We start from the raw sequence: 13239 nt of genomic DNA, 5'->3' as shown, positions 1-13239 counted from the left end.
AAACTGTTTAACTTCCCGTTAACTTCTTTCAGCTAGGGGGCACTATTTATATGTTTGGAAAAATAACGTTCCCAAGGTAAACTGGTAAACTGACTTGAGACATGACTTTCAGCTTTGTTGTTTTGAAAAATGAGTGAGATTTATCAAAATGCGTCAGGTGTCCAAGAGATGTAGCTCGACATTTTCTTTCTCTGTAGTATTGAATAGTTCACCGTCCGGTTGAAATATTATTGATTATGTATGTTAAAAACAACCTGAGGATTGATTATAAAAAAACATTTGACATGTTTCTACGAACATTACGGATACTTTTTGGAATTTTCGTCTGCCTTTTCAGGACCGGAACAAGCCTGTGGTTTTCTGAACATAACGCGCAAACCAAATGGCGGTTTTTGGTTATAAAACTAATCTTTATCGAAAAAAACTAACCTTTATTGTGTACCTGGGAGTCTCGTGAGTACAAACATACGAAGATTATCAAAGGAAAGCGATTTAATTTTATTGCTTTTCTGAATTTCGTGACCAAGCTAATTTGCGGCTAGCTGTTCTTACTGTTTTGTCTAGTGATTGATAAACTCACAAACGCTTGGATTGCTTTCGCTGTAAAACATATTTTCAAAATCGGACACGATAGGTGGATTAACAACAAGCTAAGCTGAGTTTTGGTATATTTCACTTGTGATTTCATGATTATAAATATATATTTATTTTTTATTTATTTGGTGCTCTGCAATTCAGAGGTTGTTTACGAAGATGATCCCGCTAAAGGGATCTGTGCGTCAAGAAGTTAACGGAATCGATATGACAACAGCCAGTGAAAGTGCAGGGCACCAAATTCAAACAACAGAAATCTCAAAATTAAAATTCCTCAAACATACAAGTATTTTACAGCATTTTAAAGATAAACTTGTTGTTAATCCCACCACAAAATCTCCGACAAAAGCACACCATCTGATTATGTTTAGTCAGTACCTAGTCACAGAAAAACACAGCCATTTTCCAGCCAAAGAGAGGAGTCACAAAAAGCAGAAATAGAGATAAAAATGTATCACTAAACTTTGATGATCTTCATCAGATGCCACTCATAGGACTTCATGTTACACAATACATGTATGTTTTGTTCGATAAAGTTCATATTTAAATCCAAAAATCTCAGTTTACATTGGCGCGTTATGTTCAGTAATGTTTTGCTTCCAAAACATCCGGTGATGTTGCAGAGAGCAACATCAATTTACAGAAATACTCATCATAAACATTGATAAAAGATACAAGTGTTATGCGTGGAACTTTAGATAACTTTAGATAAACTTCTCCTTAATGCAACCGCTGTGTCAGATTTCAAAAAAGCTTTACCGAAAAAGCACACCATGCTATAATCTGAGTATAGCGCTCAGAGCCCAAAACAAGCCATACAGAAATCCGCCATGTTGTGGAGTCAACAGAAGTCAAAAATAGCATTATAAGTATTCACTTACCTTTGATAATCTTCATCAGAATGCACTCCCGGGAATCCCAGTTCCACAATAAATGTTTGTTTTGTAGAAAAAGTTCATAATTTATGTCCAAATAGTTCCTTTTTGTTTGCGCTTTTAGTTCACATATCGAAATTCACGACGCGCAGGCCAGCGAAAAGTCAAAACATTACATTACAGTTCGTAGAAACATGTCAAACGACATATAGAATCAATCTTTAGGATGTTTTAAACATAAATCTTCAATAATGTTTCAACCGGAGAATTCCTTTGTCTTTAGAAATGCATTGGAACGCAGCTACCTCTCACGGGAGCGCGCCTGAGTGAGCTCATGGCCTTCTGGCAGACCCCTTACTCAATCAGCTCTTATTCTCTCCTCCTTCACAGTAGAAGCCTGAAACGAGGTTCTAAAGAATGTTGACATCTAGTGGATGCCTTAGGAAGTGCAATCAGACCAAATTTCCACTGTATATTGGATAGGCAAAGACTTGAAAACCTACAAACCTCAGATTTCCCACTTCCTGGTTGGATTTTTTCTCAGGTTTTTGCCTGCCATATGAGTTCTGTTATACTCACAGACATCATTCAAACAGTTTTAGAAACTTCAAAGTGTTTTCTATCCAAATATACTAATAATATTCATATTCTAGCTTCTGGGCCTGAATAGCAGGCAGTTTACTCTGGGCACCTCCGGGCACCTTATTCATCCAAGCTACTCAATACTGGCCCCAGCCATAAGACGTTATCAACTGACTTGCCTAGTAAAATGTAGGTTATCAATGATCAGCTGATATAGGTATTACCGTGATGTCGGATCAAGAAACAAAAGCATTTCACTCCACCCGCTAAACAGATGTGACCAGATTTGATAGCCCCACCCTCTTTTCCCTATGTCAATCACATTTTTAGAAGGCTTGCTGACAATTTGTGATGAAATGCAGGGGGGGGGGGGGGGGGGGGAATCAGAGCCTCTGCCACCTGAAAAGGTCTATGCACGGTCTGTATCTGACACCTTAGAAGGCTGAGCTGATAAGTCTCTCGTGTGTTTTTATACAGAACATGCAACACTTCGGTTAAGTCTAAATGTGACTCACTCATACGTCAGCCATTGAAATAATATTGTATGATTCTTGATAGTGTATTTGCTGCCATTTGTATTTGACAAGTTCCAGGTAGAACATACAGGAATCTGATTAGATTCTTATACTATACATCTTACCCATGTTGAAGTCCCCCCCCCCCAACATACAGATCTAGAATCAGCTTCCTCTCCCCCAATCCTAACCTTAACCATTAGTGGGGGAAATGCAAAACTGACCCCAGATCAGCATCTATGGGTAACGTCACTATATACCGCCTGTCTTGTCACTGTTCCCTGGGACCTGAGGACATGGATGTCAATTATGGCAGCTCCCCCCCCCCTCCCCGCACCTCTCTGATTCAGAGGGGTTGGTTAAATGCAGGAAGACACATTTCAGTTGAATGACTAGGTTGTAACACTGACTAGGTATCCCCCTTTCCCAGTCATGTCAAGGTTTTCAGGGTTCTTTGCCTTTTCTCTGCTTCCATCTAGTGGTTGTTGTGAACAGCATCAGTTTGTGAAAAAACAATCAAATCACACACAGAGACAAATTCTTCAATCAATGCTTTATATTCTGTGTCACGTTAGTACCAGGAAAACAAGGGTTGAAGGTCAAGGTCAACACGGAAGTGATGTCATCAGTGGTGGACGACCCTGGTCCTGTGCAGAGTTTAGAGCCATCCCAGCACTGACTAACAGACCGGCTTCAGCTGATCAACTAATCATCAAACCTTGACTATAGCTGTTAACGAGTGTGTTAGTGCTGGGTTGGAACTAATCCCTGCTCCCCGTGTGGGTCCCATGGACCAGGATTAAGAGGAGTGATCGTAACCATTATATATATATATATATTACATAGGCTTGTCTCCCAAATGGCACCCTATTCCCTATATAGTGCACAACTTTTGACATAGGGCTCTGAAGTCAAACGTGTAGTGCACTACGTAGGGTATAGGTCAACACTAGTGCACTACGGAGGGCATAGGGTGCTATCTAAGGGGCAGACAGAGTAGAACCTAAAGACCTAAACTGAGAAAGTGACCTTCTATATCGTATAGGTCAACCCCCTTCTCAGCTGTCCATCTTTGATTTCCACCAATCAGAGTTGATGTCAGAGTGATTAGAGGGACAATAGAGTGCTGAGTACCAGGCAGTTAGCAAGTGTGGTAGACTACTAATGACCATCACCAGCATCAGAGCTTGGAGAAGCCTAACTACTACATGGTCACGTGGAATTTAACTGCCTTCATGTCCTGTAACTGCCGGTGTGGTGGTAATACAGTCACCATAACAGTCCTAGTCCTCTCCTCCCACTTCCCAGAAATGAACTGGATAAGATTAATTGTTCCAGCATATCACACCAACAATGAAGTAAGTAAAACAACAGTTTAATATCAGTATTTCTTCATGTATTTATTTGTATGGAATGTGATTCAGTTCCTGTAGTACAGTAAAGACAACTGTCAGTCTTCTACATCTCACTTCCAACGCCTTTCATCTATAATTAGAAGAAGAAAAAAATACATTATTGCCCCTTTTTCGAGACAGATGCATGATAATTGTCCATTCTAAATCAAAACAAATTTAACAGATTTAGTACATTTCAAGAAAGACCAGATTAAATCAAGAATAGTCTGATGGGTGACAATATTAGCCCATCAGTTGTGAATGATGCCCAGTGGAATTCAAGAAACAGCACATACCTTTTTTTGGGCCACTTCTTCAAATCATAGTGCCACACCTCATGTAGCTGAGCCCATAGGCCTATATGTTTTATTTTACCTTTATTTAACTAGGTAAGTCAGCTAATGTGGTAAGTTGGGCTATAATGTCCTGGTACTTGATAAAGTTTATGATGCCGTTGAGCTTAGAAAGGGCCACAGAACCAAGGGAAGCAAAATCACTTCATAAACGTTAGAAAGATGCAGAAGCATATTTTACTGTAGGTATGAGGTACTTCTCTGCACATGCTTCTGTTTTTCCACACCAAAACCACCACTGAAGTTCATGACTAAAGAGCTCTATTTTCATGTCATCTGACCATAGCACCGCCTGGAGTTTGATAAATGGCACTTGGATTGGAACCGGTGCTATTTCCTCCTTCTAAGCCATTTTGTATTTTACCCAGAATCAGATTTTGTCTCTGCATGCAATTTGAAGGACTTTGAAGGTAGTTTTCCCAGGGATCGCTGACTCAGCGTCAGCACAATGACTAGAAGTCTTTGGGATCTGATCTTTTTTTGTCATTTAGCAGACACTCTTATCCAGAGCGACTTACAGTAGAGTGCATACATTTTATTATATTTTTAGCATACTCAGACGAGCATATCCCTACCGGCCAAGAGCAGACGCTCTTTTCCAGAGCGACTTACAGTAGAGTGCATACATTTTTTATTTCATTTTTTTTTTACATACTGAGACAAGGATCCCTAAAAACCCTACCGGCCCAACCCTCCCTAACCCGGACGACGCTATGCCAATTGTGCGTCGCCCCACGGATCTCCCGGTTGCGGCCGGCTGCGACAGAGCCTGGGCGCGAACCCAGCCCAGCCTGGGCGCGAACCCAGAGACTCTGGTGGCGCAGCTAGCACTGCGATGCAGTGCCCTAGACCACTGGGCGCGCACCCGATCTCATAGTTAATAATTGTGCTGAAGCTACAGTAGTTCATTTAAAAACGTCCTTCAAAACTAAAGAAAGAGAGCTAAATTGCCAAAATCTCACAATATCCCTTTAACACCTTGACCCATCATCTTTCCTCCTCTCTTCTCCTCACCTAACCTCTCCTCTCTCCATCTCACCTCTCTCCCTTCCTCCTCTGACCTATCCCCTCTCCCCATACCTCTCTCCCCCGCCTCCTCTCCTACCACACAAACCCTGGTCCTACTTTCACTCTCTCTCCTCCAGACCTCCAGCTTTAGTTTTTTTGTCAACATTTAGAGAGTTTGCATAGAAAAAAGATGTAACAATTGCCTGCTACATTATAAAAAAGAATTGCATGCAGTGGGCATAATACAAATCAAAATAAAACCCTTTGCTTTTATAATTAAAGGATTGACGCTTTATGGTTACGTGATGACATCACGTAGTCCAACAAACAACGATTAATCAGACTCATTTTCCACAACAATTTGAACCCTTTTTGTTCCATTCTTGGACTCCACTGTTCTCCACTCATCTTTCTCACTAACTGTACTCAACCTGCTTTCAACTTCAAATGACACTTTTGCTTCCGCCATCTCCACCAACCTGCTCACCAAACTCGAGAGGGAGGGGTCTGACTGCATGGGTCCTTAAAAAAGAGAGGAGGGAGACGTAGGACTCAATCTCAGCCAAAGGGAGAGTTAGAACTGGCATTTCAGAAAGGGAGATTTCAACATCTGTTCATCTAATACTGTATGTGAATGTATCCCGACTAGCCCTCTATTCCCTATGAAGTGCACTACTTTTGACCAGAGCCCATAGTGAATATGTTGCCCTGGACACATGTAGTGCACTTGTTTTGAAGGATAATGCTAATTCCACAATCTCCCAATTACCCTCTGGACACGCCCCTTTCCTGCTGACTCACCACACCTGAACTCACTCTGCTAATCACCAATTCCTCTTCCATTCTTATGGTATATAATCCGCATGTTTAACTTGGGATTGTTCAGTGTTTGTGGTGTCCCAGTTTCTTTATTGTTCCTGTTGTTGGTTGGCTAAAGTAAGTTTCTGCTATTGTAACGTCTCTATGGTTTTAAATTCCTGCGTTGTGACATAATATCCTGTTCATCCTAGCTTGTGTATTGTTATGGAGTCTAATACTGGGCTAGCTACCTTTAATATAACTGTAAGTGAAGTGTTACAGCTTGTGAGATGAGACATGGTCCAAAATATCCCTGCTAGCAGAATGTGTCTTACATCTATAATCCTGTAGACTGTTCTGCTCGGTTGCCTTTTGCACTGTGTCTCAGTGAACACAGGGACTATGAAATGCTGTTTTTACTTTCACCCCCCCCCCTCTCAAAACTAATGTAGTTATTGATCAGTGCTGTACATGGTGACTAATCAGAACCATCCAGTGTATTATGGATTGATCTTCAGAGGTGGGACACATGCTGCTAGCAGGTACCTCATTGAACCATGTTCTGCTAGCTGTTGCTATGGAATGTCCTTTGATCTTGCTTCATTAATTAATTGGTCTAATATTGGGCTGTGGTGTAGCTTACTGGTCAGTCGTATGTTAATGTGGTGTGTACCCTCCAGCACCACGACGTCTTATCACAGCCTTTCCTGATGGCCATTTCACCTTACCTACTGGTGTTACAAGCCACTAAGCCTTACCTGCCAGCCTTGTGTACTGTTTTTTATTTTTTGTTGGATAATAAAAGAACCAGAATGGAAAATGGTTCAACCGTAATGCCTGTATTCTGACATTTGGCAATAGCCAAAGCTGCAGGGCATTTCTACATTTGGGAACTAGAACTCTATTACTCCTGTCTGAGTGGTGAGAAATACCTGCCCAGAAATTCTCCTCAGTCCTTCTTAGGGATTAGGTTGGTGTTTAGGAAAGCAGACATATTCCTGTTCTAATCTACTGTATGGAGTTGAATCTGTGATTTTGATGGCTTCATTCTCTCAGGAGACTCCATGACCATGTTGACCAGTCTTCTGCTTCTCAGTGCTGCCTTTGCTCTGGGAGATGCAAGTAAGGGTCCACTTTTCTTGACTCGTTCTGTATTTTTCTTGTAGCAGAGGTGACTGACTGATCTACAAATAAAATTGTAGCTGTGATTTGTAGTTCTGTCTCCAATAGCCTTTAAATCCACATGTAACTTCTCCTTACAGATTCAATTCTAGAAGAAGACTTGTGTCCTTCCGGTTGGACCAAATATGGATCAAGCTGCTTAATGTTTGTAAAGGTTACAAGGAGCTGGCCTGAAGCAGAGGTATCACCCTTACATCTACTGTGAATTTATAGGGGAAGTGTTGTTGAAATTAGCTCTGACGTTAAAGGTGATACTTTCTTAAACGGCAACACATGACTGATGTGAAATACTGAGCTTCCCTTTAAGATGGGAATTTTCTATAAATTGAATATTTAGTGTGTTGTGCCTCCTGTATATTGGGACCCACAGGAAATGGCTTAAGACAGAGATGAACTAGTATCTTTAAGAAATGTTTTAAAAGGGAGTTAGTTGTGATGGTCAATATTTGGTTGAGAGTCCAGAAGACAAATTCTCAGCGAGGCTGGCCGACTGACTAATAGATGAAATGTGTTTGTTAATTGCTTGGCTATTATTGTAGATAATATTTTTCTAAACTGACTTGCCTAGTTAAATAAATACTTTCTTCTCTAGAGGCACTGTGTGTCCCTTGGTGATCAACTGGTGTCTGTACCCAACGTTGTGAAGTACCTTGGCGCAAACCTGGCATCTGTGCACAGCTCCGAGGAGGATCAGTTTCTACAGGCATTGGTCTTGGTGAAGACTGTTGGTTTCCCTCCTACCTGGATTGGCGGATTTAATTCTGTTAAGGTGGGACCATTAAGCACAGCGTCATATAGAGCCATTATTGCAAGTAACGCCGTTCCAGCTCAAATTGCTCAAGTGAACAGCAAACCTGGTTTAAATAAATGTAAACGTTAGGTGTGGCATGTAGGCTACCTGTAATTTGTTGATGTAGTTCTGTCTGTGCTGTGCCTAATGCTTTGTGTGGACCCCAGGAAGAGTAGATGCTGCTTTTCAACAGCTACTGTAATGGGTTCCATATAAAATATCAAGAGTGCCCAGGAGATAGGAAGCCTCGCTGTTAAGACCATAGGGCCAATAAAGGCAAGGCTGCTAGTTTGAATCCCAGAGCTCACTGTGTGAAATCTGATGTGCCCTTCAGTAACACCCTGAGCCTAATTGATCCTGTAAGTCATTCTAGATGAATCTACTAAATTACTTCAATGTATTTAACTGTCAACTTCAGTAGGAGGCTTTTATACATTTAAAACGGTTCTAGTTTCAAAGTAATATATTTCAGACAGTCTTCTTGTAAACGTGTGTATGGGGTTTCTAGCTTCAACAGTTGTAGACTAGTTATGGTCTTTGAAATGTATTGGGATGATTGCAAATGTGAGGATTAGGCTCCATGTTCTTTACACAAGCAACAGTCCCAGTCGGATGGTTTTGAAGTAGTGGTAGCTTTAACTGTTGTTTGCAGGTGGAATAGAAAGGACTACATTTAGTTTGTATTCTGAAACCCCACTTTCCCCCCTCAGGACAGGCGGTGGTTCTGGAGCGATGGCTCCGACTTTGATCACCAGAACTGGGCTAAAGGAAGGCCCGCTGCTGGTGCCAGAAAGACTTGTATTCATATCAACTTTGGAGGTACAATAAGCCCAGTATCATTCACTAATCCAGTCATCAAATTAAACTTATTCCTAGTTCATTTAACTATTTATTCTCATGTAGACTTTCCTACTGTTATCGGTGTACAGCTGAATATTTCGGTTGTGTTTCGTCTTCAGCTCAAAAGTGTTGGCACAATGAAATATGTGGAAGGAGCTTGCCCTCGGTGTGCTCCCTGAGACTCCTGCCTCTTCGCCAGACTATACATTAAAAGCAGCAATGCTATTCTGTAGTGTCTGCATCCTTAATACTTCATTGTAACGTCAAATACTTTGTTGCTGTTAAATGAAGTCTCAGTTACTACACAAATGTTGACGAATTGTTTGCAGCCAATAAAATGTGGACACTATTTTGTCTCATGAGTTATTGAACATGAATGATACGTTTTAGTTAGTACTTTTTCTTACGGGTCCCCTGTGCGACTCAAAACCACAACCCTGATGTTGCAAGTGCCATGCTCGACTGTGCCACCAGGACATAACTGTCATTGTGCATCATTTTTAGTAAATGTACACCTGTGAAATTACGCAATATGTTTCAGATACTGAAGGTTGATATGTTTATGAATATTTGTTTCATAAACTGTTATATAGAACTGAAAAGGTCATTAAGCATTATGCCTGTTTTTTGTCACCACTCTAAAAATACATGGTTTATATTCACCTAGGCAAATCCACTTTCTAGCTTACAATGACCACCTACTCCGGACGGCGCTGGGCCAATTGTGCGCTGCCCAATGGGACTCAATCACGGCTGAATGTGCTACAGCCTGGATTTGAACCAGGTACTCTGACAACTCTTGCACCTAGATGCAGTGCCTTTCACTGCTGTGCCACTCAGTCGCAGGTTCCTGGAGTATCCTTTAGGGTTTCTTCAAATTGTAACTAGGCGGAACCCCTTGTAAGTGATCCTTGAAGAAAAAATTAAATCATGAGGTGAAATGCCAGCGGAGCTTCAAGTCCAATGTTTTATATCTGGGGTGTTGATGTTCTCTATCCGTAGCCAGAATGCTCACCATGCACTGCAACATCAAACAGGATTCCAGTTACATTCATCAGTGGTGTAGGGAGGTTGAAGTCTGTCAACCCTTAACATTTTTATTATACTGATTAACAAAACAAGCTCACGACAGATTTGATACCTTGGTTTTTGTGGGGACAACTTTTGCTAATAGTTATAATACCTGGTCCATGTGGTATTAATTGAAGAGGTGGATGTGATCTGTGTTACATTCCAATTGACATGCCTTGTCTGTGTACCTGCAGACAAGTGAGCAGTTCAGTCTTCTGCACGCAATACAGCTAACCTTATCTTACCTCATTATCCATTGAATTGGGAATATTTTCTGTGTAAGATTGGAAAATAGATGGTATCAAACAATTATTTAGATCATACAAGGAACAAACCTCTCCTTGCACTTTCCATTTTTCAGTAAAAATGTCTTATGGCTGAAATCCTGCTAACGGGATCGATATGACAACAGCCAGTGGAAGTGCAGGGGGCCAAATTTAAACATTCAAACATACATGTCTCTCAAACCATTTTAAAGGTAATCTTGTTAATCCCACCAACGTGTCCGATTTCAAATAGGCTTTTCAGCGAAATCATCACAAACGATTGTTAGGTCACCGCAAAATCAGACTCATTTTTCCAGCCAAAGACGAGTCACAAAAAGCAGAAATGGAGAAAATGATGGACATTACCGAACAAAACGAACATTTCTTGTGGAAGTGGGAGTCCGGGGTGTGCATTTCGACGAAGATCAGCAAAGTTAGTTTTAGATTTATGCTTTTTGAGTTTTGTTGACTGCATAATTTGGCGGGTAACTGTATGGCTTGCTATTGTGGCTGAACGCCGTTTTCAGATTATTTAATGTTGTGTTTTGCCGTAAAGCTTTTTGAAATCTGACACAGCCGTTGCATAAAGAACAAGTGTATCTAATTCTGTGTAAAACATGTATCTTTCATCATAGTTGATGAGTATATGTTATTTGACGTGGCTCTGCAATTTCGGAGGCATTTCTGAACATGGTGAAATGAACATTTTGCATTTAAATTAACTTTATCGAACAAAACATGTATTGTGTAACATAGTCCTATGAGTGTCATCTGATGAAGATCTAAGGTTAGTGATTCAAAGAGAAAGATTAGTTGAGCATTTTAAATCTGGAATGGCTGTGGGTACTAGAGGAGAGGTTAAGGAAACCCACTGTAAGGTACAAAACTTAAGCAGCATTTTCTAAACCCAGTACTGAGGACCCCAAGAAGCGAGTATGGGCAACACGGTGCTACTAGTCTTCTGCCAAAACTCAGGTATCATTTCTTCAACCACATACAATAGATTAGCCTGGCACACAGGAATATGTATCCTTCCCAAATGGCTCCTCATTCCTTATGTAGTGAACAACCTTTGACGAGGGCCTACAATGAACTACATAGGGAAAGGGAAGCATTACAGATATTGTCAGACACTACCCATTTACTGCAAAGGTACGGATTAGTCTATGCGCTTAAATTCAGGGGGCCGCTCCACAAAAAGGCACAACTATATATTGTACTACGTTTGACAAGGGGCAAATAACATTTAGGTACCATTTGAGATGCAGATAGTTGATTAAATAATGATGCACTCTCACCTTCTGCACTCTTCCAAGGGATTCACTGGGTGTCTCTCTGTTGTCTGTGAGTTATGGTCTACCTCTTCCACCTCTCCTTTTAAAGGACCTGTCACAGGTGTGACTAGTTGCCTCATTAACCCAACAAGAGATCCTGTTGTCGGGCCATTAGTTAGTGGCGTAAAGCACTTAAGGAGAAATACTTTCAAGTACTACTTAAGTCGTTTTTGGGGGTATCTTTACTTTACTATTTATATTTTTGACAACTTTCACTTCACTACATTCCTAAAGAAAAGAATGTACTTTCTACTCCATACATTTTCCCTGACACCCAAAAGTACTCGTTACATTTTGAATGATTAGCAGGACAGAAAAATGGTCCAATTCACCCACTTATCAAGAGAACGTCCATGGTCATCCCTGCTGCCTCTGACCTGGCAGACTCACTAAATACAAATGCTTTGTTTGTAAATTGTGACTGAGTGTTGGAGTATGCCCTTGGCTATGCGTAATTATATTTAAAAAAACAAGAAAATGGTGCCGTCTGGTTTGCTTCATGTAAGGAATTTGAAAATATGTATCCTTTTACTTTTGATACTTAAGTAAATTTGATCAATTCAATTTAATGTTGATACTTCAGTATATTTAAAACCAAATAATTTTTAACCTTTACTCAAGTAATATTTTACTGGGTGACTTTCACCTTTACTTGAGTCATTTTCTCTGAAGGAACCTTCATAGGCAGTGAAGAGAGTCGTAGAGGAAGATGGGTCCAGTTTAGAGGGATCCTGAGAGGCTCCCTGTGAGTATGCCGAGGCCAATAGAGAGTGATAGGAATAACATGTGTTTCAGTAAGGTTTCTTAGCATTCATAGCCATGGTTATCAACTGTGATGCAGAAATGGAACACAAATCACAGAAAATAGATGTTGTGGTGGTAGCTGCAGAGAACTCCTTGGGTTATGAGATTTTACAGCAGAAGAGTTACAAGGTGTGATGAACGATAGTGTCCCGTTCTCCCAGGCTGTCAGCCTGCTGTAGGATCAGATTGGGCAAAGTAGTGGAATAGTGGTGAGGTTATAATGGGTCTAGGATCAGATTGGGTCATGTAGTGGAATAGTGGTGAGGTTATAATGGGTCTAGGATCAGATAGGGTCATGTAGTGGAATAGTGGTGAGGTTATAATGGGTCTAGGATCAGATTGGGCCATGTAGTGGAATAGTGGTGGGGTTATAATGGGTCTAGGATCTCACACTAGCACGAGCGAGCGAGCGAGCGCACACACACACAAACACACACACATACTAAATTCTCCAATTCAGTTCACCTCGGGATCGGTGTCCCTCCTGCGGGATGGTTGAGCTAACGTGCGCTAATGTGATTAGCCTGAGGTTGTAAGTAACAAGAACATTTCCCAGGACATAGACATGTCTTTTTCGGGCAGAAATCTTAACTTCTTGTTAATCAAACTGCACTGTCCAATTTACAGTAGATGTTACAGTGAAAAAATGCCATGCTATTGTTTGAGGAGAGTGTACAGTTATCTACTTGAAAATGTATATATTGACCAATTAGGCACATTTGGGTAGGCTTTATACAACATTTTGAATAGAAATGCAAAACTTTGCTAATACACTGCTGCAATCTAGCAGCCAAAATATAAATTGTGCCTAGTCAGATAATGTTTAATAAGTC

The 13239-nt window shown here is 40.8% G+C and overlaps 1 protein-coding gene across 3 annotated transcripts in view; it reads left to right on the top strand.

The window, feature by feature from the left end:
* The window catches only part of LOC139561550 (ladderlectin-like), a 102632-nt gene extending 93352 nt beyond the window's left edge, over nucleotides 1–9280 (top strand). Inside the window, exons 1-6 of one of the 3 annotated variants that reach the window (XM_071378769.1) lie at nucleotides 6153–6257; nucleotides 7176–7241; nucleotides 7382–7482; nucleotides 7894–8070; nucleotides 8802–8910; nucleotides 9051–9280. In XM_071378769.1, coding sequence (XP_071234870.1) covers nucleotides 7184–7241; nucleotides 7382–7482; nucleotides 7894–8070; nucleotides 8802–8910; nucleotides 9051–9142 — 537 coding nt within the window. In that variant the 5' untranslated portion in view covers nucleotides 6153–6257; nucleotides 7176–7183 and the 3' untranslated portion in view covers nucleotides 9143–9280. Of the gene's footprint in view, nucleotides 1–6152; nucleotides 6258–7175; nucleotides 7242–7381; nucleotides 7483–7893; nucleotides 8071–8801; nucleotides 8911–9050 lie in introns of those variants that run through there. The other 2 variants (XM_071378770.1, XM_071378771.1) reach the window with 2 other exon arrangements.
* Nucleotides 9281–13239: the final 3959 nt, after the last annotated feature.

The sequence above is a fragment of the Salvelinus alpinus genome, chromosome 31, assembly GCF_045679555.1.
Source record: "Salvelinus alpinus chromosome 31, SLU_Salpinus.1, whole genome shotgun sequence".
Classification (NCBI taxonomy): Eukaryota; Metazoa; Chordata; class Actinopteri; order Salmoniformes; family Salmonidae; genus Salvelinus; species Salvelinus alpinus.
Note: the sequence above shows the minus strand (reverse complement) of the source record. Positions and strands in the feature narration are given on the sequence as shown.